Consider the following 25,241-nt stretch of genomic DNA (forward strand, 5'->3'; position numbering starts at 1 on the left):
AAATTCCATCCTGTGTTTTCTCAGAAACCTTTCCTTGACCTTGATGGAAAATATCACATCATATATATCACACACACACACACACACACACACACACACACACACACATCTGCAAGGTCCATTTCCTTGGCATCAGAAGCTGTAGTTCTTTGGCCTGTTCACTAACGTATTCACACAGGATTCATAGACTTTGCTTTTTTTTTTATTGTGACCACCTCAAGATCTTTATTCAGTGAATTATAAAATGACATAAGTTGTACACATTTTGAGATCATGATGGGCTACAAATGATGCATTCAGAAAGTAGTTTGTTTTAAAGTAAACTTCTAATTGTTGGTCTTAAGAAGTTTTAGAAAATAATGGATTCAGTGAAACAGACATTTAACAGACAAGCTTCATAGGGTTTGTTTTGTATTTAACAGCATAATACATTCAGTATTAGTTTTTTTTGAGAAATTAAACTTGACAGAAACTATCAAACATCATCTGCTGTGTCTTTTTATAGAGCACAGCTTGACAATTCTTTGATCATAGATGAAACAAGAGCTATTGTCTTGCAGACATCATAACGAAGATCAATGAAGACACATTTAACTATTACACCATGTTCCTTGTTGTTCACTCGAAGTACTTCCTATCTTTAGCTATGTTTAGCTTTTTAAATAAGCCAAGTAGATTTTTTTGTGTGCCCAGATAGATGTTAATGCCATTAAAAGGCTTGTTGTGGTGTTTTCCTAAATGTCAGGGTGAGCACTATCTGTAAAGGCAAATGTCTAAAAGTATCACCCATTAAGACATTTTAGACACCACCCACTTTTTCCTGTCAGCCCTGTAGATCACACATCCCTGACAGCCGCCCCCCCCCCCCCCCCATATGTTTTCATGGGTTTTGATGTCATGTAAAACCAACTAAAGACCTGTTATTTAAAGACACAGATGTCGTGGTTTAACTAAGAAATAGTGGCGGCTGTATCTCCGTCTGGGATCTGTCCATGAGGGTTGTGAATTTTGATTTGAGCTCTTGCAGTGCTTGGACAAAATATTGAACCTCAATTGCCCACTAGTGATATAACCAGCGGGTGTGACTGCAGCATTTTTTTTTCAGCAGATGTTTTTTGATCAAGTATAATTTATGTCACACATTTTAGGTTAATTCAGTTTATTTGGGCAATTGATCCTGCTTTTGAATTCGTGACACATTTTACTTTTGTAGTGTATGTCATAATGGTTTTTTGGGGGTTGCTTTCGTCAGCCATCGTATTGCACTTTACTTTTAAAGGGGACATATTATGAAAAATCCACTTTTACAGGATTTTGAACAGATATTTGTGTAACTTGAGTGTCTATCGACCCACTACACAACATTTGAAATAAATGAATTCAGTCCTTTGTGTTCTGCGTAAGTCTTAACCCACAGAAAAAAAATGCTCTGTTCAAATTTACTCAGCTTGTGACATCACATGTTGGATTCTAGTAAGAAAATCCCCTGGTATCTCCACTCATTGACACCACCTCTAGCATAGAGCAAAACGTTTGCGTAGGTCTGCCATTTTTTTTCTTGCTACAGAGGCGTGATGGCTCCTAGGAAAACTCAGAGGCAGCTCATTGCATTTAAAGAGACACACACCGAAACGGAGCGTTCTGAGAGAGCTGCTTTATACAGGGTCATAAACCTCTTATGGTGCTTGATTCATGTTATGTTTTGACCAAAGCACAGATGTTTCATTTAGATCACAGGGCACTGTTTGTAAAGCTGAAAAAGGGTTATAATATGTCCTCTTTAAGTTAACTTAATGACAGGCTAAGAGCTAGAGCTGAGGCGAGTCATTAACCTCCTGAAGAACCACTTCACTGTGGCGACATCAAGCCAGGTCACTTTGTTATGAATAACCCCTATCCTTCATAAAATCAATACTGACGAGGCCTGACCTAATCAGACCAGTTCCTTTTTTAATGTTTTTTTCTGCTGTAAACACTGGCATTGTTGAATAGTGTAGTGTGACTCCTTAAGCATCTGCATGCAGCCTCAGATTTTTCTGCACTTCTTTACCGGTTTTATTGTTCAACACCAAAGGTTGCAGCTTGGAGTGAATGTGTGTGTGAGTGTGAGAAATAGGCCATGTGGTCAGAAAAAGTGCTGCATAAGTAAATTACTGATGAGACTCACAAACGTCAGATCAAGAAAAAATTCAACTATGGTGTAATTTCCTTCCCCCAATGATCAAAGACAAGATATCTGAGAATAAATCATTTATTTTGTTATTCTTACATTATGCAATATGAAACAATAAACAATGATATAAAATTAGAAAATGACAACACACCAAATATCTTCTGAATTTGTATCACAATAAAAAAATCTGCTTTTAACCTGACCAGATAAACTGTTGCACCTTTATGTGCCGTTTACTTTCCTCTGAGTCACACAGTAAATTAACTTATCTATTGTGTCAAACATGCCCAAACAGATGTTCACTCACCTCTCAAGTTTCAGAGGTTTTAAGACCACTAATTGGTTGATGACTGACAAGCACTGAGCTATTAGCTGTGGATTTTTGTACAGATAGGGTCACATTTCCTGTTGCAGTGATCTCTCATTCCTCGGCACAGCTGGTGATTCATCACAAAAGACAGACTTAGAAAAGGGTCATGCCCCTCAAGCCAATGCCTGCTTCACCTGTGGGATCTGATTGGCAGCAGTGATTTACTTAATGGGTATTTGGCAGTGTGTGTACATGATTCACACACACAGGTGCTGTCTGGGAAGGTTCTATGTGCCATTTATGAGAGAGCGTGGGTGTGGGATGTTAGACTCAAATATGGCAAATTCAGCATGTGTAAGCAGAACGGAAATAGTACAACATATCTTTGGGGCAGAGCTAAGCTTGTCAGTTGTGTTATGTAGCAGAAGATGTGGCTGTAAACACTCATTAAACCTAGCAAAAAAAGAGAGGTACAAAAAGGAGGGAGCATGAGTAACAAGACGCTGCTGCCTAACACAAATAAGCCTACACTGGTTGCATTGTAGTCTTTGTCTAAATGATGACTGCTTTCAGGTATTCATATGATCACAAATTAATTAGTCCTGAACAAAACATTTTAAAATAGAAGATCTTTCATTAATTTCAAACTTTAGTTATACTCTTAAAGTATATACAGTAAAATAAGCTTGCTAGCCTAAACTAGCCGGTAGCTCCCTGGGTCACACTGATAACTTTGCTGCCTGTGACCTTCTTGTCTAATATGACTTGCATTGTGAATATAATAATACATTATGTGGCTAATTTCTTAATTAATATCCTGAGTTCATGAGTATACCAATACAATTGTTGTTTGACACTTAAGCTTTGAGGGCAAGTCCATGCATGTGTCATGTTGCATTCATGCTAATTTGGCGTAGTTATGAAATCTTGGGAAATGTTACCCTGTTCCTCACAGATGGTTGTTTCATTTCTAGCTTTGTAGTCACACCAGGGTTAAAGCAAGAATATGTAACTTTTCCACCTTAAAATACTTTCAAAGTCTACGGGAAATGGAGCGCTAAGGTTTAAACCTTAATGGCTTTGCAGCACTCGTCCACACGCCAGCTCCCCAAATCAAAAGAAGCCAGTTAGCCTGTTTCAGTACGGTTTGTTACAATAACTGAGGCTACAACACAGAAGAGGACATGGCGGATGAAGCTAAGATAAGAAACAGAATGAGTGACCAAGCAGGCTTTTGTGCATTGGCGAGAGCTTCCTAAGAGTTAGCTTCAAGTAAAATATGGATCTGGCCATATAGCAATACACTATGTGTGTTCAACAACAGTGCAGTTGCAGGCAGAGTCCTTCGGCGGGTGCACCAAACCAAATTCATCTGTCATGTCGACAGGCCCTGATATATTGTTTTGGAGTGTTGGGCAGTTACGTCATTACAAATAGCAACGTAAGTAGCATTGTGTTAGCGTCGCTGTTTTCTGAATCAGTTAGATTAAGCTCAGATGTTTTATTGATTGTTTCACAAAATGGATGAAACAATACTTAAAGCAGTCTGCTTACCATTCAGTCCTAACACTTGATGTGTTTTAAGTGACCTGGTTGTGAGATCTGGTTGTATGGATAAAAATACTTGTTAATTCAGAAGAGATCTGGACAAAAAGAAGTTCAACAATAACAAACTATCACAACAGAATCTGGGTTTTGCCTAAAATGTATTTTATGTATGATTTATTTGTATTATATGACCCATGTCCAACAGAGGCAGTGTTTACAAGCTATACTGCAACCACTAAGCTGGGGCAACTCTAAATATTTTGGCTTTACTCCCGGACAGCTGTACCTCCTTACATTTTAATATACAGTTTTGTGATTTTGACTGATTGCGACTTTTATATCTGCATCTTTGGCTTCTCCACAAACTCTACGCAGCCATCCGTATTTGTTCCTCCAGAGAACGTTTGCTTAAAAAAAACATTTATACATCAGAAAAAAAAAAGAAGTCAATATTCACTTAAAGCTCAATAATAAGCTTCCCTTCATCATCACTGCTGCTGGTGTCTTCTGTGTAGTCCTGGCAGCTTTGCACTGGCCTCACTCCACCAGTCAGACACTCAGCTGACGGATAGCCCTGAAGCTGACCAGCCAAGAAGAAAGACTGGTATTTGTTTGTATTGTCAGATCTCTCAGAGTTACTGCTCTGACTCATAAAATCGTTTGGCATATTATCTTTGCTGTCCTGATAATCCTCATGTTCAATATATTTCAAAGGTTGTACAGTGCCATCGTCCAGCACGGTGTTGTTCAACAGCTGATTGTCTGCAGTCAATTCAGACGTGGCTTCGCTGACTTGGGTATAAAAAGGCTCTTGGCTGTGTGGGGCCGAGGAGGAGAATGTTTTGACAGAAGGCAAAAGACTTGTATGACTTTCTAATGTTACCTTAGTGCAACAGCTTACTTCTGTGTTGTTGTTAGATGACGTAGTATTTCCTTGTTGAACCGACAGAGTGATGGTGGCCTGCTTTTGCTCCTGGTGTGAAAATGATTGAGTTTGTTGGGGGCTCGATTCAATATGCGAAAACGCACTTTGTGTTTCTGTTGATTGAACATGTGCTTTGATGAGATGACTTGAAATGGATTCACAAAAGTTCAGCCTTTGTTGGTTATGGATGACGCTGCTCTCCGAGTGTTGCTGTGAGAAATACAGGTTGTTTGTTTCTGATTGGGGCTGTGAAGAGACGAGAAGTCTCGTCTGATCGCAGCTTGCAGGTGCATTTAAGTTATTTGACAAGCTTGAAGCTCTTTGAGGTCTGTGATCAGACATTCCTGAGTGTGTCTGGGAAAGATCCTGAAGATGCGACTCAGGTAGCCAAGAGTTTTTGAAGGAATCCGCCACCGCCATGAGCTTTCTGTTGTATCCCTGTTAATAAAAACAGAATATGAGGAGGAATATTACTGCTATGCCATCAAAGTCATTGTCATTCCTTCATAAAAGCTTCTCATTAATGTCAAGCATTGCTGAAATACCAAAAACATTCATGCATCATACCACTTAGATTAGGAGTTTTGATAAACTCACCCGGAGGGACAGATTTGTTTCGTGGAACTTTTATGTTTTCCAAGCACGTTTCAAGTTTTCTGTATAAACCATGAAGCTTAAAAAAAAAAAAAAGGAATTCTAATAATATAACTCATGAGAGCTTCATGCTCTGGTGCCGTTATAATAGATAAATGATGTTCATAATCTCTACAAAAGGCTCATGAAGGCTTGTAATTTATTGAACTTGCCTTTGTGTGTGGCTTGTGTTATACATTTTTGTTTGACGTGATTTTTTGTATGGATGCCAAAAAACAAAAAAGTCTTAAAACATGAAAAAAATAAATTGTATTAACTCATTAAGCCTGCATCTGCTTCCGCATCTGAGATCAGGAAATGATGGAGATTTGGAAGAATTGAGAATAACAATACAAATATTTAGAGAATGCTGAATTAGAAAGATGTGTGTATTTTTTGTTTCTTTTGGGAAATGCTCCATGAGTCTATTGCCTGTGCACAGTTAGGAAAGGTTTAAAGCTACACATGAGGGTGAAGATGCAGACTCAGAGGCACCAATTGTTAACAGAAAAGGCAGGTAACTGCTAGGGGCCCCAAGCCATTAGGGGGCTCCTGAGGGCTAACAATCTTTGAACCAAAGCAGACGCAGTGGTTCAACAGGTGCACATTTTGCAATGCCTGTGACTGTGCTGCTGAACATCACATGCATATTTCCTTTGAAGACTTGAGTTTATCAATGACAGGAAAACGAGGAGGAATTCTGGCAGGGAAAAAAGAACGAGAAAAAAGCAAGACAGAGTAAAGAGGAGCAGGTAATGATAATTTAAAAGAAAAAATAATGACTTAATGCTAATAGTGATGCTCTTTCGGACATCAAAGGTAAAATGAACCATTGTGAGGGGGAGGGGTTGTGACTGAAACAGTAAATGCATTATATTGTTTGTTAAATATTGAATCTGTGGACAAAATACACATTGAGTGCATGAGGGGCCCTCGCAAATTTAATGTAGTCTATGCATAAAAAATGTAAAAGTAGTAGTGAGCTAGTTGGTTCAAAACACTTTGCTGTATAACAAGTCAAGAAATGTTGCTTAAGAAATGTTCCCAAATAAACAGTGCCAGTCGAAATATAAGTAATACGGCACCAACAATGAAAATGTTTAAACATAATGGTGATGAACTCTGGTGGATCACCACAGGTCAGATAGATCAACATTAACAAACAGAATATTTAGTATTTATCTACTTGTCCTGTCTGGATGGTACTGTAAACTTTAAACGGGTGGGGGAGGGAGTCGTGTTTTTGTTGTTTGATTCATTATGATGTAAAAGCACTTTGTGATACATCTAAAGTGCTATACAAATAAAGCTTGACTGATTGTTTGGTATGTTCTTCATTTACTGAATCTCACCTCTGGTTTTGTCAAATCTTCCAAACTTGTGTATCTGCAGTCAGTCTTGGCCTCGCCCTTCTCCTCTGGCTGTTCATCTCTTTTGATTTCTCCATTTTTATCCTCTCCCTGAACCTCTCCACCTGCCTGTTCTTCAACACGTTGATGGTTTGTCTCTTCAGGCTCATGTGTCTGCCTTGGCCTCCTGTCTGTGCAGTCAGAGGTCTCTCCAAGTCCCTGTATCTGGGGCTCCACCGGGGCTGCAGATCTGTCCTGGGTAGATCCCTCCATAAGCTCTTCAGGAAGAAAAACATTTTCTTTATGAAAGTGAATCAACAATGTGGATACCTTATCTGTTTAATTTACCAGAAAATGAGTAAGGAGAATAGTTGATTTAAAACCCCATAAAGCTGGAAATTGCTGGTGGGTACATTTCCATTTTGATGAGTGCCACAGTTTCCTAGCTATATATTTAAATAAAACAAAACATTAACACTTGTAATTTAAATGCCATGTCAACCAAACCAAAGGTTGTGATCATTCAGTGAGAACTTACTTTATTCATAGGAGACATAATATGATGTGGAGAGAAAACAGTAGTTGTCCTAATGAAAAGCAAATGGGCTTGCAGACATTCGTGACTAATTCTCTTTGGTCTGGCAAACTTTGCATATTGCTGTAAGAGCTTCATCTCCTTAAGTGTACTCCACTAAAACTTTCCCAGTCATGCCTCTGTAACGGTGCAAACTGGTCACATTAGAAGGTCTCTGGCATAGTAGCCTAAGAGTTTGTTGTTTCACTCCTGACAGGCAGCAGAGGAGGTTGCTGGGTGTCAGCTCTTCACAGGGTAACTGTGCACCCATGGTGGCATTTTAAATCGCCGTATTGTCTGTAGCACTTAGCTCCTTGAACTCTAATATTGAGTAAATTGGAGTCATGTGCTATGATGGAGATCCAATGACATTTACAAACCTAACAGAGATCTCAGCGCGGGCCTGGGGGGGGGGGGGGGGGGGGGGGGGGGCAGCTTACTTCACTATGAAAAGGTAAACAATGGTGAAAATGAAAACCACATGGACTGTAAGATTTGATTTCAAGAGATTTTAAAGCAGCCTTCCTGTACATTATTCTGTCTGTAAGTAAGAAAAACATAGGTGAATTTAATTTAGTTATTTGAAGTTGACGAAATAACTTAAAACTGAGCAACAACTTGACTCATTGTTTATCTTACACTGCCATCTTGTGGTAAAAGCTGGTCTCTGCCATTTTTATTTGACTGTATTCATCTCAAAATGAAATTCTGGTTTTAGACCCTTTGATTGAGAGACATGCAGTCCTGAATACACACATGCACAAACAGGACCTTTTGCATGATATGGACTGTTTGTCAATACTTCCTGTTTGTGCATACATTACTAAAGAAATGTAAGAGTGGGGCTACTACACACTGCTACACCAGAGCCTTGAGATGGTTCCCAACCCAAGTCCTTACAGACTGAGCTAATGTTGCCCTTGAATTGTGCTTAGTATTAAAATTAGAACTCAAAGAACAGTGCAGCTTAGTATGTCAGTAAGTATCACTTTAGAAACTTTGTTTATGACTTTGTAATCTTTTACATTGCAGTGGAACAAAAACAATCTGTAGATGTTGAATTGTAATTATAGTTATTGTTGCACATCAATTTGTTGTAATAAAATTTGTCAGAGCAGACAGCAAAAAAAAAGGCTGTTTGGGTTGATATCACCACAACATTCGTATGCACAAAATCAAAATAATATAAACTAACTGATGATACTAAACATCATTTTTGACTCAGGAAGTTATGCACCCAGAGCCTTTATAATTTGTAAAACACTGGCCCTCATGAAAGGCCTAAACAACCACAAGCTTCCTGAAGTGAGCATGAGGTTGAAGGGTTCGTGAATTACGTCATCTGTTGGAATACAGACAGCATGAATATTTGACTGAAACGTCCACAAACATTCGGTTGCCTTGTCTATACCATATGTTTGGGAATGCTGGTATATTATATATTAATTTGTTTAAATTATTAACCGATGTGCATGTGATATTATCAAAACTTTAAGTCAATGTATCTTCTTCATTAACTTTTGAAACGGATGCAATGGACTAGAAAAATGACATATTCCTCATGCTCTGTATACACTAAATATACATTCTATAAAACGTCATCTCGTACATACCTGCAGTAAGGCTTTGGATACTTGTGCTCACAGCTGTGTTGTCTTTAAGTGTTTCCATCTTGACACAAGAAGACACTAAAGTAGGTTGATCAAGTAGTTTTTGAGAGTCAGCTGAGCTGATTCCATCCTGTGAGACACTTCGGCTCTTTTTTTGTGAAGAGGTTGAATCCTCAGTAAGGCCCACCCTTTCACACCCCATGCCTTCATGTTTCGCTGAGTTCTCGGCATCTGTCGATGTTAATTTTACCAGGTTGCTGCAGTGGATGGATGCTTGTGAGTTTAACTGTCCTGGGGTTTTGCATTTATTGATGGAAAAAGTAGAAACAGAACCAGAGAGTTCATCAGCACGTGCAGCACTTGAAGCCTGGCTGAGTCCAACCTGTATAGAGTGCAGGCTATCACCACTTTCTATTCTGCTGCTTTTGTATGCTTCACCCTTGGCTTTCATTGGTCCACTTCGGCTGACCTTAATGTCTTGTAGAAGTTGCTCCTCTGTGCAACGGTTGCGAGAAGGGGCATCATCCTTCTCTAAAGTTTGGCTCCTTTCTGACTTTACACCATCATGTGAAGCTGATGTCAACCCATCTCCTGTCGATCTCTTTGTCTCTGTAACCATGTTTAGAAGAGCGTATTTGTGTGGGTGCTGCAACGAGTCGAGGGCTTTAGGAGGTTTCGATTCAGCTGAAACTTCAGGCTGAGAGGAATTACTTTGTTCATTCAGTTTGAGTTTTGGCTCCATCTTCCCATATTGTTCAGATAGTTGAGGTTGCATTTTATCCATGTCAAGTGTGGGTAAACACTTGCTTTGGTTCGACTCCTTTCCAAATCCTGAACGGTCACTTTCGTCATGTCGACTTCGCCCGTGGACAGAGCTGTGAGTTTTCTCCTGAGTCTCTTCCAAGGACATTGCTTCTGAATCATGTCTGTGTGAGAGGGCGCTTTCTGCTTGTCTTTCAATCTGGGGCTCAATGAGAGCCAACTGCTCATCAGATATGATCTGGAGGCAAATCTGGAGATCTGCTGTGTGAACATGAAACACATTCTGGGAAGCTGACTGCATCTGGTCAAGGGGTACAATGTGACAAGGTACTATTGGAGTGTTTGAGCTGCTGAATGCTCTGTTTAGAGGGCTTGACTGGTCTGATGTTGGCGAGAGTTGCGTGTGTGACAGAGCAGGGATAGGAAGAGGTTGATGTTCTGATAAAGCTGTAATGGCTGTAGGAGATATCTGATTGGTTGCTGTGGTTACCGTATGTGTTACAGGATAGTTTGTTGTTGGAGCAGGTCTGGTTAGCTGCATGGATGCTGTGGCCCTTGCAGGTTTTGTGGGCTGTATTGACGTGCTGCACAACCCAGCCTGATTATCTTGCAGACATGTTGTGGTTTTTGTGGTATCTGCAAATTGTCTGTGTGCCACAGCAACACTAGGTGTAATACATTTGTTGAGTCTTAATGTCTCACCTTGACAAAAGTTTGTAGCGAAGCAAGGCAATCTTAGCTGGCCTTGTGTTGGGCTGAAAGATGGAACCTTTTTGATGCCACAACTCTGCATCAACGGTGAAGCGACAGGATCGATGCTTTTCTTTTCAAAAGTTGTGACCAAGGGTGTCGAGTGCTCTGTGTGATAAAACGGCAGAGCAGAGGTGAAATTATGGCCATCAGTTCCTGTCGGTTTATCCACAACATTTGGTGCAGGATCAGAATCAGGTTCAGCAGAATTAGGTAACTTGAGCTGGTACTTGGGCAGAAAGCTGGTCTTGGCAGTAGACTGCGTGGAAGTGACTGGTGAGGCACTAACAGATGGTGTATTGGCATTGATTATGCATGCCTTGAAAAGAACTCCTTTGAGCTGTGTATGTTTTTGAGTTTGTTGAAGGCTGATATAAGTGCGATTTGTATCCTGCTGAGGCACACTGCCAGTAACAGAGGGAGGAGGATGAGTCAACATGTTTGGGTCAGTCTCCATCTCCAGAGGACAAATTATTTTGTCATCAGTTTTCTGCTTTTTCCTATCTGAGGGAATTTGGGTTTCACAGAGCTGTAAGCTGGAGTCCGGGTGTTTCTCTACATTAATCAGTCTCCCAGCCTCTGCCTTATTGATACTGTCTATTTTGTGGCTAACAAGAGATCCAATTGGAGGTAATGGTTGAACCGACAAAGACACATTTCTGTGGAGCGGAGTCTTGAGAGAGCTGCATGATGTAGGAAGTTTGTTAATTGTTTGATTAACATCCAGAGCAGAGACGAGGGATACTTTAGCAGGAGGGCAGCCTGGATGACAAACTGTTGCACTTGTAAAGTTTAACAGTGATGCAGTTGTTTTTACTGTCTCCTTGTTGACTGCTGACGACCTTTTTTGTAATCCCTGAATTACCTCTTGCTCCGGGTGAGGCAAGCATTTTCTGCTCTCATCCCCACCTTTGTCAGAATTATAGAGCTTCTTAAATGTCCCTCCTCCATACATGTACCACTTGTTGTAGGCAAACTTTTGTGATTTCTTCCTCCGGAACTTTCTGCCGCTTGGCTCTCCACAAATGTCACCGCCATCCGCATCGCAGCTGACACTGCCGGGGTATGCCTCCTCCACAGATGAATTCATGAAGAGACCGTCTGTTGCGTGGTTGCAGTCTACGGCAGTCTGCCGAACCAGTGGGCGGTGGGTGGATGACTGCTGGTTCACAGGCTTGATTGCGAAACCTGTTGGGTTGATCTGGCCAGAGCTTCCCCTCCGAATGAGTGTTTCATAATCACTTTGAAAGGAGGAGGTTTGGCTGCTCTTCTCGGGTTGCAGGAGGGTCACGCTGAACGGGAGGGAGCTGCTGCGGGTTAAGGGAGTGTGATCCATTGTGTTGGAGCACTGACTAGGGACAGAACTATAGATGCCGTGATTTCTGTTTCCCTGTAATCCAACATTAGGAGTCTTGCCGATTCTCATGTCAAAGTGAAAGGAGTCCTTGTACGTATAAGGCATGGGGAGGTCGATACTACCCTGCTTCGACAAAACCGTTTTCCGTGGACGTACATTCTCCAGCTGCTTATCCTCCACAACAGCTGAGTTCTCTGAAATGAGCTTAGAAATGCGCTCCTCAAGTGTCTTTTGCTCCTTTTTCTTTGAAGTACTATTGAGTTCCTGTCCACCTTGGCCTGATTTTGATAGTATTTGGGTGTTGCTGGTTTCTTCCAGATGCTCCTTGGTGGATTCTGTGAGGGAATCCATGCTGTGTTCAGGTAAGACGCTTCCAGGGCTTGGGTAATGGTCACTGCTCTCGCTGAAACCTGAGTCTGTACTTTCATGATTCTGGGATTTTCCTCTGGATACAGAGTTTTCCCACAGCTTGGAGAACAGAGTTGCTTCCTGTCTCTGAAGAGGAAGATGTCGACTTATAGTCAGTGGAGGTTTTTCTTTGTCTATCCTCTGATTTTCCTCTTCTGTTGTTACCGTGTTACTCTCATTTGGTTCTGTCCTATGACCTGCATGGGTCAGCTCATTAGGTGTGCTGACAGAACCTTGCATCTGTACAGAGGAGACCACTGCAGTTCCAGCTGAACAGGTGATCTCAGCAGCAAATAGTGTGGCTTCCTTATCCATGCTTGTTGACTCATCCAGAGACGCACTGGGGGTACAGGTCTCTCTTGAGCTGGACATGCTGTCCAGGCTGCTGCTTTGCTCTGATTCGGATGAGAGACGGGCATGAGCCTGAGTTCTCTTATGTTTGTAGAGGTTGCTCTGAGTCTTAAAGGAAACTCCACAAGTGGTGCAAGGGTAAGGTCGCTCCCCGGTGTGGCAGCGCAGATGCTTCTCCAGTACGCTGGGCTTCATACAGTCCCGTCCACAATGTGGACACACATGCTTTCCTGCTGACTTGGGTCTGACTACTGGAGCAGCAGCAGGCAGACTCAATCCTGGCTGAGCCTGCAGACCACCAGCAATATGGAATGTCAGAAAGGGAAGCGTCTCCTTGGAATAAAGTGGTGGCATGGCCAGATGGAGCGTGGCTGGTGAGCGGGTAGCTGCAGGAGGCTGGGTGTAAGGCTGCACTGGGAAAGTAGGCCCTGTGTGGATGTAAACAGCCGTCAGCGGGGCCTGGATGTCCATCCTTTTCTCTGTCTGTGCTGCGACGGAGTTGCTGTGCACTATTGCATTCGGCAATCCTGGCTTGCCAGTCTCCATGGTAACACTGCTGCTGTCGTGATGTACCAGTGCCAGGACTCTAATTACCTGTAAGATAAGAACAGTTTGCATTAGACCTCTGCTTTGTCTCAGATCAAACGGAGCTCTGTCTATTTAAGTGGACGTGTCGTCTGGTCTTGCTCTTTAAGAACACAGTGAGGCTTCACTGCTGGTGAATATGTTGTTGTTGCACCAGCTGGAATGGGGAAAAAAAGAGAAAAAGAGTCTGGCAGTGAAAACGTGTACAAAAGCATCCAGTGATGAAAGATATGATGTTCCCTTTTGCACAGATGGCTAATAAAAATTTTTAAAAAATCAAATCCAGAATTTAAAGGGTATTAAAATCCAGCGATGTCTTCTTAAATCACTAAAATAAACTGTGGATCAGAGATGAGCAAAAATACCTGTGGTTACTGAAAACAGAAAAAGGTTGAGGTCTCTGTATCCAGATCTGGTTGTGCAGGAATACAACACTAAGATGTGTTTTGGATCCAGGCAGAGGAGATAAAACCTTGACAGAATAGTATGTATACAGCAGAGAGAAGCAGGGGGTGATGTAGGGGAGTGACTCACTTTAGGAGTGGGGTGAGGGAATGAGATCAGGTACTCATACAGTACAGCAGAGGATTTTATCTCCCTAAATAAAATAAGTCTGCTGACATTAGCTGTTGCCTCTGTCAACAGTTAGCATCAATTAAATGGTGTACACTTGATGTTCACAGTAGTATGTGGCAGCTTTAGTGTCCTGACAGACTGCCACATGTGTGTAGTAATTGAATTAAAGTGTAAAGCTACCTCCATGAAAAGACAAATAGATGCATATTAAATCAAACAAATTTCATTTCCTGTTGCTTTGACGTTGCTTCTACTTGCATTGTGATTTTGCATAATTCAACCACAGAGGTGCAGTTGGCATGGAGCTCAAGCTGCGTTAGCTGAGCAGTATGAGCACGCCTACATTACTCTTGTGGTTCTGTGAAAAGAGCAAAGTTTGTTTCTGTTTGACTTCTTAACAAAAATAAAGTACAGGTCTGAGTGCTTTTTTTATTATTATCTTGTACTTGGTAACCAAGAGCCCCCATCATACTGTTGCGTGCATTCACTTCCTTTACTTCCTTGCCGCCCTGCAAGTATGTCCCAATACTGCACATGCTGCGGTTCCGTAAAGAAATAGCTTTATTTTGTATCACAAAGTGGACCTTTAAATCGTTAAGAAGGAAGTTCATTTTAAGGGAGTTTTAGTTCTGCAAATTCATGTGGTAAGTTTAACATTATTTTGTGGGTGGAAAAGTTTAAAAATAATGTTTCTGAGCACAGATTATTATAGACAAACATGAATCAGCAAAATTGGTATTGTTACATTTTTAACAAAGCTTTAAACTTTAATCCTTTTTTTCCCTATGTGTCAATAATTATTTTTTATTATTTTAAATATTTGCAATAAAGGGGTCTGACTATCTCTTTTTTAAAAAGAGGGGAAATAGGTCATGGTGTAGCCATCACACCGTGTAGCTAAGAGTAACATAATAAGCATGCTGTAACTAGGCCAAAACTCAAGCGCAACAGTTTGTAAAACAGTAAAACAGAAGTCACTTACCTTCTTGTTTTGCTCCTCAATCAGCAACAATTATCCTGCTCCGAACAGCCTGTTCTTCAGTGTACCTGCACATTTAAATGTTTTCCAGGTCGTTTGGTCCTCTCCAGCCTGATTTTCTCAAACAGCTCTTTGACATGAACTGTTACTTGTCACGAGGAAGCAGAACACATGCAAATGAGAGGGAAGATGCACTATGAAAGTGGTGAAGCAGAGAGGAGGAGAGTGAGAGAAGGAGGAGAAGGGCTGGCTGGCTGGCTGGGTGGCTGGGTGGGTGGTTGTGTGGCTGTCAAACAAAGAACAAGTTAAAATATAGATTAGTGATCAGCAGGATTGAGTGAGCCGACAGGCCCTGAGCACTGATGGAAAGATCTAAGGCTGACACACAAGGGTTGTGCAGAAGTGAAAGTGACCGCCTCGAAGAGGAAGTGCAGTGACAGAAACAAGCCTACCTTCAGCAGTCTCATTGGCTGACTGACTGGCTTTTACCATCAACAGTTTGATGCAGTACCTGACTTCTGGCTCTCTCGCTCCCCCCACCTACCTACTTCCTCCCACACTGTATTTCATACACCCACATAGACAAGTGTGCAGCACAGCTAATGTTGATGTGGCTGCCTGGCTGCACGTGCACTGCTCTCACTCTCTCAGGCAGAGAACAAATGGATGAATTGTGAGTGGCTGAAGAGAATTTTCCCACCTCCAACCACATCTCCCATCACAGCATTAATCATTTTGAAATGTGAAACCAGTTTGCTCCACACATGCCTTCACACTAGAATGCATGCCTTTTAAAAATGATTTCTTAGTATTACTCATGTGTCTCTAAAAAATGTTATGTTGCTGGATTATACAGCAAAATTGTGGATTTCACTTGCAGAACGTTTCTCAATTTGTTTCTGAAGAATCATGGGTCATGTTTGTGAGCACTTTATTTCTCAAAGTATCAATGAGGAAACAACTGCATGTGTTTCTTGTTTTTACGTTCACAGCAGCATAAAAAGAAAAAAAATGCAACACATGCTTTTTGCATATATTCCTCCTCTGCTCTGTGTCCACACTCCCACGTCACCTCGTCAAAAAAAATCAAAATGAAACAGTTTTGAAATATGACCATGTCCACAAGTCATTACACGAGATATGTGATGATACACAGAACAAGGTTATTGTTTGACCCAATTGTATATGGATAGACCACATCACAGTATTTTTTCACAGTGCATGGTGGCCAATAAATGCAACTCATACATCTTTTACATAATGCATTCATGTTACATCTTAAATCAACCTCATGAGCAATCTTAAAACCAGTGACTCATTCTGGACCTCATGTGCACCTAACAGGAGACGCTGAAGAACAGATGGGGTATCTGACTAGTTTACATTATACATTGTTGGTTGCTTCATATGACCTAGTACAATAAAACTCACATCATTTTTCTGTTTGGATATCTACACCATAGCTGCTGTGATTACACATTAAGCAGAGGAAAGGTTATATTTGCATTTTATCTTTTTATGTTGTTTCTTTTTTGACTGACTAAATGAAGTCCCTGGGACCCTTCTTAGTTGCTTTTTGTGCCTCCCAGTCTGAAGTTTTTCCTGTCCATTCCCAGAAAAGAATATAAAGAAGCTGCAATACTTGGACAAGGATCGCACCGTTTGTATAACATAAACATCATCATCCCAGCCTGACCGCTCGTGATCAATCTTCCTGAATGTTTTCTGCTGTGTCCATCGACTCACCCTGACTTTCTTCAGTGATTTAGGAAAAGGAGCCAGTTTAAGTATGGATGAAAAAGTCTGCGAATTGTGTTCACACATCCAGCTCAATCTGAAAGAGGTTTTTTTTGCATGTGTAAAAAAACAGCTAGAAAGATTGATGATGAGGGAATTGAGACTGAATCAAAACAAACAATGAGCTCCAACAAGTTAAAACTCTCATACATTGTTAGTGCAAGGTTGAGTTATTCTTCTCTGTGGTATGGTTAATACTAACAAACACTTACTTATTACCTTACATATAGAGTAGACCTTCTATATAGGCCATTTTAACTTCAAATTGACCACAGTTTATTTGGATGTATTCTCTGTGTTCATTTTACATGATAAACCTTTGGAATATGTTTTCTCTAAATGCCTCTGATGTACAAAGTGATGTTTTCCAGCCTCTTATTCCCTTATTGAACAGTGTGTCATTGTGTGGGATTGACCGTGCAATCATTAGATGACATCTGCTGAAAGAAAACAAATAGTTTTTTTTATTTAATTTTACTGCTAGACTCAAGTTGGTCTCCAAGGCAACTGCAGGATGACTGAGCGCATGCTTTCTGTTGACATGGTAACAAGACACCTCCTACCACACGTTTTATACCGTCCACAAACAGCTTACAGTCCTGCAGGGTGGACACACATTTCATGCATGTTTAAAGACTGAGTTATTGATGTTTTAAAAAAAATATTTTTTTTTACAGATGTCTTCTTTAAAAAAGTGAATATGCTGATAGATGATTGGCAATGTAACTGTGGTTACCAGGATAGAAGTGTGTGTCAAGTTTCATGGCTGATGATCAAGAGGGACTAGACACCAAGAAAATATGTTGTGCTACACCTTTTGGCCATGCAGATGTTGTTTCTATACATTGTTAACAGACTTTTTTTTTTTTTTGCTTTCATCCAGTTATGTCTACATGAGAATACAGCTGTTTATGTATTCATAGTAACTTGGGAAGGCTCTGTAAGACATTTAAGGTCAACACTACAATGCTCTAAAAGCAAATGTAATACAGATTAACAACTTCAGTCAACTTTAAATCACTTGAGACAATATGCTTCTTGCCTCTCTCTCTTAAATTCATATCTTATGTCTGGTGACAAGCTGCATGCCTCTGCACACTCATGGCCCAAATAATGAGCTTACTTCGTTAAGGTTTGAATGGGGAAGCAGTTTTTGCACATGATAAAAAAGAAACACATTTATAATTTGAATAACACTATTTCCCTTACAGGCTAAGCTACCATTCATTTGCATGTATTACATTTGTATCTTTCTTGCCAGTATTTGAACTGATGAGCCACATTGCAGGAGGTGGCAACTGAGAGACAGTGTGTGGGTGGGTGCTAAATGCTGGAGGCCTATATCCACTCGCATGCACAGCTTTGTCTTTACAGAGCAAAAGAATAGCAGTCTCATGGCCCACTTTTCTCTTTAGTACCAAAACCAATAACTGCCAAACACAGGTTATAAATCTGTCATTATCAAACTCTCAACCACATCAATCCTTTTTGTATCACTCTAAGTGTTTACATGGGCAATAATCAGATTTTTTTTATTAAACTCATTTTGTGTTGTGTGTGCCAACATTATATCCTTTCTACAGAAACAAACCAACAAAAAAACCTGAATATTTAGCATTAAATTGAAATTGAAAGCAGAATACTGAACCAAATTAAAGCCTAATTTATTTTTTATTGGTCCAAATAATGGAGGCTGGGATGGATAGAAATCCCTGACAGAACAATGTACACTAATGATCACAAATGCAGATACTGACATGCAAGCAGGTTCATAACATCAGAGGCCAAAGTGTGTTACTTTAAACAGGACAAGCTAAAAAGCTTGTAAGAATAAAAGTGTAAAAAAATTAAAATAAAAAAACATTGTGTTCATGTTTCCACTTTCTTGGAGAAGCTGCACTTGTGCGCCCTCTACTGGTTTGTCATTGTTAGTGTTGGCGTACGAAGCTGAAGGTAGGTTTATGCAAAGATAGTATAAGTATCATTTTCTATGCATTTATGAAAAAGACGACCTCTGTGACATTATAATAATATGAACATTAAATTATAAATGACATTAAATAATGTATCCACTCCATCTGATCAACTTGTTATAAATCTACACTCATATAATTTCCGAGAGAAGAATAAGAATAATCTACTTGAACATGTTTACAGAATGTCCTCGGTGCAGCACTAATTGGAGTAACCTCAGCACACCTGGGCCTGGTGTGCTGAGGTTACTTAACCTGCTGCCATTTCACACTCTGCTCTGCCTGCTCACAGGTACCCTGTGTTTTTTGTTTTGTTTTGAGAATTTGGTCTTCATTTGGAAATGAAAAGTTTTACTAATTGGTATAATTCGGTTTAATTTGGGTTAATCAAAGAATTATTCACACTTTACCCTCGTGTGTCTTCCATCTTTTGTTGTGACCTCCTGAGCCAGGTCATAACAATGTAGCTCAAGGTTCCCAAAAATATCCGCTTTGGACCCCGAAAATAACTTTGCTAGAGACCGTGAACCCCCACTGTCTCTATTTCAACAAGGAAAGAAAGGCTGTATAATAATATAATGTATAAGCTGTAGGACTGTGTAGACATTCACAATTTCCTGAACAGACACTCACATTGTGTTAATTTTCGTCGGGAGCAGCAGACTCAGTCTGCATTCTTTCACTTATGAGACGCATAAACATCACTTTGCTGCTGTTAACCATTTTTTAAACATGAATCTTGGCATGCATAAATGATAAAGGTATAGCATGCAAGAACTGTGTCAATGATGATGTAGAGCAGAGGTTCCCAAACATTTCAGCTTTGGATCCCCGACATAACTGTGCTAGAGACCGGGGAACCCAGGTCTCCTTACTGTAGTAATTTGTTGTAAGAAAGGCTAGAAGCAGAACATGTATAACGGGGGTCTGGAACTTTTTTTTGGATGAGAGCTTCTTTCAAAAAACTAAAACAAGTCGCAAGCTACTTCTACTCCCCTTATTTTTGTTGTGTTTTTGCAGTGTATATTAATAATATTAGATGCTTAACTTTAATGAGATTTCTGACACTACATGCTGTCGACTAGTACATAGTAATCTGGTTAGATAGATCTAGAGTTGTAGTAAGTAGATACAGTTTGCATTGAGTAAGGTTTTGTTCATGCATAGAGTAAATATTTTCTTTCTTTCTTTAATTTTTTTTTATTTTGGATTTGCTTGGTGAGCTACTTTTTGAGGGCCCGTGAGCTACCAGGAGCTCGCGAGCCCCCTGTTGGAGACCTCTGAGTATAAACTGTAGTATTTCAACTAATATTTGAGTGTTTTATTTTCACCATAATGGGTAAAATATACAATTTTAGATCATTCAGCCTCTGTATTTAGTGATGGAAAGCATCTCGAGACCCCCCTCTCAGTGTCTCACGAGCCCGCAGGGGGTCTCATTCCCCACTTTAAGAACAGTAGAGTGGAGAAGACTCAGACCTGGACCACTAAAACATTTAACAATGAGGTGCAGTATTTTTTTTTCACTTGCATTTGAGATATTAATAAACTATTAAATGCTATACTGTAAATTTGCATGTAAAAGTGGGCGTGGCCATTTTTCCAACAGGAGTTTTTTTGCAAAACAAATTTTCGAAATGGATTCAGAATCCTAAAAAGCCCCTAGTTTGACCCGTTTCAAGCTACCAAAGCAAATGTTAACATTTTCAGTGTCTCACCAATCTCGTGCCAATAGAGTAGCTACTATTCCAGGTACCTGACTTTGAGCAGCTGTCTTGGATTTTCCTACAGGAGTTGGATTTAAATATGTTATAAGACACCTTTATGAACACGTTTGTGAAGAAATCTATCGGTAAGGAATTTGATTCCAGATTTGAAAAATATACAATGATATAGGCCTAATTCCCTCACTGCAATTCCCTCACTATATGCAAAGATTAAAGATCATAGATACTCTTTACTTTATGTAATAGGCTGCATGAGAAACTGTTCAAAACGCAACATTTAAAGATGATATGATGACTTTGATGGTTCACATTAATGTCTGTGACACAATTTTATCATTGAAGAGAGAACAATTCCTTAGACACTTCGCAATATCCAAAAGTATGTCCCTGTTTTTTGCTATTTCTTTAAAAAACGATTGTGTCTAACAGAAAGACAACACATGGCATCTTTAGAAGCTGCCTACATGATTCATGAACAAGATATAACTGCATACGTGCAGTGACATGAGGATTTATACAAGTTCATATAATGAAAATAAAATACAAACCATAGTGACTGAATAATAAAAATAATATTTCTCTTCCCATGCCTGCACTAACACACACGCACGCACGCACCGACGGACGCACGCGCGTCATCAATTGTCATGGAAACAGCCAACCGAGGTTATATAAGACCCTGGAACCTTCAATTCTCCCCTTTTGCACTTGAACTTTGAACGAGTTGACCTGCAAAATCTCAGCTGTGAAGCTAACCTTTGAAAAGCGCTCAAGAAAACTTCTAGAAAACTTCAACAAACCTTTTGGATACTTCATCTCGAGTGGAAAGCGAGGAGTCTTTAATTGGCCTTTAACAGACCAGTCATGGTGGCTCATCCCAACTTCTTTTTAGGTAAGACATCAATCTTTTTATGCAGCCTAATTTATCAATTTACTATTTAATAATGCATTGTACATCCTCTCTGCAATATTTAAATTCTTCATCAGTTCAGAAATCAGCGTAACTTTTACATTTAAAGGTCGTTCACACCGTGTTATTGGGAATGTTTGAAAAACAAACAAAAAAACGAAATTAAAGCTAAACTTTCACAAGTCGATGTCACTTTGTAAAACACTTGTTGAGGACCTAAATCTTTCAGATATTCCGGGAAAAAAGTGGAGGGAAATACCTAACACTTCCAGTGGTTTAAACAATGTTGTTTTGGTTTGAGAGCATTTTATTTTCACAACATTAACATCGACATTAAGAAAATGTTAGCATACGATCTGACGACAGGAGCAGAAATTCGAAAAATGCTAAAAATGTGTATTTCTTGTGCTCCATGGAGATGATGGAACGAATTAGCATGGAGCGTCATGACGTCATGACGCATGTGCTGTGTAAACAAACAGGAGCACGTTGTTTTGTGTAGATAAGGATCGTGTTGGTTTGTTTGGATAGTTGAAGCCTGCAGCAGCTCAGTCCGTAGGGAATTGGGTTGGGAATTGGAGGGTTCCTGGTTCAAGTCCTGGCACCCTGCCGAGGTGCCCCTGAGCAAGTCACCAAACCCCAAAAAACTGCTCTGGCGCGCTCGCTGTGGGCAGCCCCCTCATTCTGAGACCTCTCCTGTGTATCTCGGACTATGTGTGTGTTCATTAGACAGTGTAAACTGAATTTCCCCTCGTGGGATTAATAAATTATAAATTATTATTATTATTATAGAAACTAGTCCTTGTAAAATACTCAAATAGTCAATGAGCTGAAATGAGGAGCGTGTTGAGGCAGTCTCCCTCCACCTGAGGCTCCTGTATGTACAGGCAAAAACATTTAGATAAAAATGTCATTTAGCTGGCAGCTGATTCTGCAGCCTTAATTTGAAGAAATGTTTGTAATCATGTCATCATTTGATAGTTTGAAGTTTAGTTTCTAATTTGTAGCACAACGTCGTCAGCCGTACATTGGAGCATCCTGTCCATACATGTAGTCATGATGTCTGTTTCATGTTCAGTGCTCATGTTGTTTAAAATATAACATACTGCACAATATCTGATGTGACTTTGAACAGGCCACTCTTGAAAAAGCCTCTACATGACTTCACTTTTATTATGCTTGGTGATTTGGTTACATACATAGATTATTTATATTATTATTATTATTATTATTATTATTATTATTATTTATATTGTTTATATCACATGATCAAATGTTTTGGATTTTCAACCTGTGTTTTATGACCTCACAGGAGACGACTTCCTCGATATCCATGATCTCCCAGGCCCCGTCATCCCTGACATGGAGGCAGGTGAGCATGAGTTTCTTTTCGCAGGTGAGGCTGGGGGCAATCCCCTAGACTTCTTCGATGACCTGATGCAGTTCGCGGAGGACCTCTTGGCCAGCATTGAAGAAGAACTCCATCACCAGGCGCCCAGGTATGAAGATGAAGATGAAGAAGACTCCGGGTACGAGGAGGATGAAGACGAAGAAGAGGATGAAGACGAAGAAGAGGATGAAGACGAAGAAGTGGATGAAGATGAAGATGAAGAAGAGGATGAAGATGAAGAAGAGGATGAAGACGAAGAAGAGGATGAAGACGATGAAGAGGATGAAGATGAAGAAGAGGATGAAGATGAAGAAGAGGATGAAGATGAAGAAGAGGATGAAGACGATGAAGAGGATGAAGATGAAGAAGTGGATGAAGATGAAGAAGAGGATGAAGACGAAGAAGTGGATGAAGATGAAGAAGAGGATGAAGACGAAGAAGAGGATGAAGATGAAGAAGAGGATGAAGATGAAGAAGAGGATGAAGATGAAGACTTCCCACCTCGCTCCCCTCTCGTGCAGTTCCTTCCAGCGTATCCACCCGTCCCCGTCAGTCCTCCTGTCCCTGCTGGTCCAGAAGAGTCGGTTCCATCCACCTTTGGCCGGCGCTCCCACTTGAAGAGGATCAGGGAGGAGTGCGCTGCAGTAGCACAGGACCGTGCGAAGAGGCAGAGGAGGGATTAAGAAGACATGGACGATGAGGAGCCTTCCACCTCCGGACTCGACCTTAAAGTAGGACCAAGGACTCCCAAAACCACAAAAACTCAAAAATCATCTATTGTAACTTGTTCCCCCGACATCAACTGGACTGACGGTTCCCATCCCCCACTCTATCTGAACTGCTGAGCGGGCTTTTACAAGCCAGCAGTTTCAGCCATCAGTAAATAACAAGGAAGCGACACCTCACCGACCACCGACAGCCTCTCAAATCCTCAATCTGAACTGCTGAGCGGGCTTTTACAAGCCAGCAGTATCTGCCCCAAATAACAAGGAAGCGACACCTCACCGACCACCGACAGCCTCTCAAATACTCAATCTGAACTGCTGAGCGGACTTTTACAAGCCAGCAGTATCTGCCCCAAATAACAAGGACATTGACTGAACTGACAGCTCTGACGTGGAGAGTGAAGACTCCGGTAAGACTCCATGTACGAAGAGGATGAAGATGAAGACTTCAGACCTCGCTCCCCTCTCTTACAGCAGCTCCTTATAGGGTATCCCAAATATTTGATTATATGGTTGCTGATCACACAGGTGGTATATCTAGCACCGGGTTTGAATTCATTCCTGGCTGCCTTATGATTTGATTGTATTAAGCTGTAGATACCTGAACCAGAGGTAAGTTGACAATTCTTAACGGCATGAACACAAATGTATTTTAAATATACCTTTCTCTATGATCTGCAAAGAGTTGTAATTTAAAACACATTTGATTGAATTTCTTGCTCTTCTAAACATGTATTTCATTATCATCTGTCTGACTAACTCTGTGAGAGCGTTGTGTTTATTTTTGTGTCAACAGGCCGAAGAGGAGAATGAAGACATCCACATGAAGAGAAGATGTTTACATCCCAGACCAGACGAGAAGGATGGATGAGTACAGGAGCAGATGAAGAGCGGTGAACGCCTTTCTTTTAACTCATCAAAGTAAGTCATCCCCTCACTGACACTACAATAGTAGAAGTAGCAGCATAAAGTTAGGATAAGGTCAAGATTACTCTTAATTTGTCATTGAAGATTAAATCATTTCATTATTTGAAGGAAATTATGACATTATATCCACTGTTAAAGTTCTGTTTACTCTTATTTACTATCTGTATTTCTGTGTCACAGGGCAGGAGTCCTCAGTGGAGCAGCTGACTGTAAACATGAACCCTATGAATTCATGGCTCCTGCCCCTCCCCCTCCACCCCCAGCACCGCCCCCTTCAGCCTGCAGCCCAGCGATGAGGAGCGCCCCGGCTTGACCAGCAAAGAGGACGTTTGTTTCCATCTGCTTCTTCTGTGCTGGTCAGTTTGAGACGCTCCTCACAGCCCATCAGAGAGTCTCCGGATCGTTGCTCGGAAAGAGGCCGACGGCTCCTCAACAATGACAGACACAATACAGCTCAAAGAGATGTCACTATAGGCTATACTGTTTTACACACTCTTAGTCTCTCACACAGTTTAATGTAATTTTATACAGAGGTGTAAAGAGTACTAACATATTCTACTCAAGTAAAAGTACTGTTACTTTAATAACATTTAACTGAAGTATAAGTAAAAGTAGCAGTTTAAAAATGTACTCAAGTAAAAGTTTGTTGAAAATGTACTTTAGATAAAAGTTACTGGTTACTTGTTTTAACAACGTATTTCTCCTTTTTGCAAAAAAGATGATTTAAATCTCAAAGGGTTTTTTTAATTAAAGGATCGTCTTTACAAAGATTCATCTGTTCAGATGAACATTTTCTTTTTTATCCCAGTGACAAAAACAAATGATAAATTGAGACATGACAAAAGATTATCCCTTCTTTTTTTGAACCAGCAGTATGTTTTAATGATAATTTAATTACTGAG

General features: G+C 40.4%; 1 protein-coding gene and 1 long non-coding RNA gene across 4 annotated transcripts; one reads left to right on the top strand and one right to left on the bottom strand.

The window, feature by feature from the left end:
* Positions 1-2,237: 2,237 nt before the first annotated feature.
* znf831 (zinc finger protein 831) lies at positions 2,238-15,343 on the bottom strand. Of its 3 annotated transcripts, XM_079341110.1 has the most exons (4): positions 14,894-15,343; positions 9,126-13,344; positions 6,942-7,216; positions 2,238-5,394 (listed from the first exon to the last, which is right to left on the bottom strand). In XM_079341110.1, the coding sequence occupies exons 2-4, from the start codon at positions 13,294-13,296 to the stop codon at positions 4,489-4,491; spliced, it is 5,352 nt and encodes a 1,783-aa protein (XP_079197236.1). In that variant the 5' UTR covers positions 13,297-13,344; positions 14,894-15,343; the 3' UTR covers positions 2,238-4,488. The 3 variants fall into 3 exon arrangements, with proteins under 3 accessions (XP_079197236.1, XP_079197235.1, XP_079197237.1); XM_079341109.1 differs by lacking the exon at positions 14,894-15,343 and having other exon boundaries at positions 9,126-13,576; XM_079341111.1 differs by lacking the exons at positions 2,238-5,394; positions 14,894-15,343 and adding an exon at positions 5,983-6,289 and having other exon boundaries at positions 9,126-13,576.
* Positions 15,344-21,052: 5,709 nt separating this feature from the next.
* Positions 21,053-25,109, top strand: LOC306822251. Its single transcript, XR_013778875.1, has 4 exons — positions 21,053-21,279; positions 22,610-22,669; positions 24,209-24,333; positions 24,520-25,109. It is a non-coding gene; the product is annotated as an uncharacterized lncRNA (long non-coding RNA).
* The last annotated feature ends 132 nt before the right edge of the window (positions 25,110-25,241 follow it).

Source organism: Symphodus melops, assembly GCF_947650265.1.
Source record: "Symphodus melops genome assembly, chromosome: 4".
Classification (NCBI taxonomy): Eukaryota; Metazoa; Chordata; class Actinopteri; order Labriformes; family Labridae; genus Symphodus; species Symphodus melops.

Excerpts from the sequence above, each read along its gene's own strand:
- znf831 (XM_079341109.1), bottom strand. The coding sequence starts at position 13,368 with ATGCAAACTGTTCTTATCTTACAGGTAATTAGAGTCCTGGCACTGGTA. Across the intron at positions 7,217-9,125 it reads TATCCAAAGCCTTACTGCAG|AGCTTATGGAGGGATCTACC; the intron begins GTATGTACGAGA and ends TTCTTCCTGAAG. Across the intron at positions 5,395-6,941 it reads AAGATTTGACAAAACCAGAG|GGATACAACAGAAAGCTCAT; the intron begins GTGAGATTCAGT and ends TTTTATTAACAG.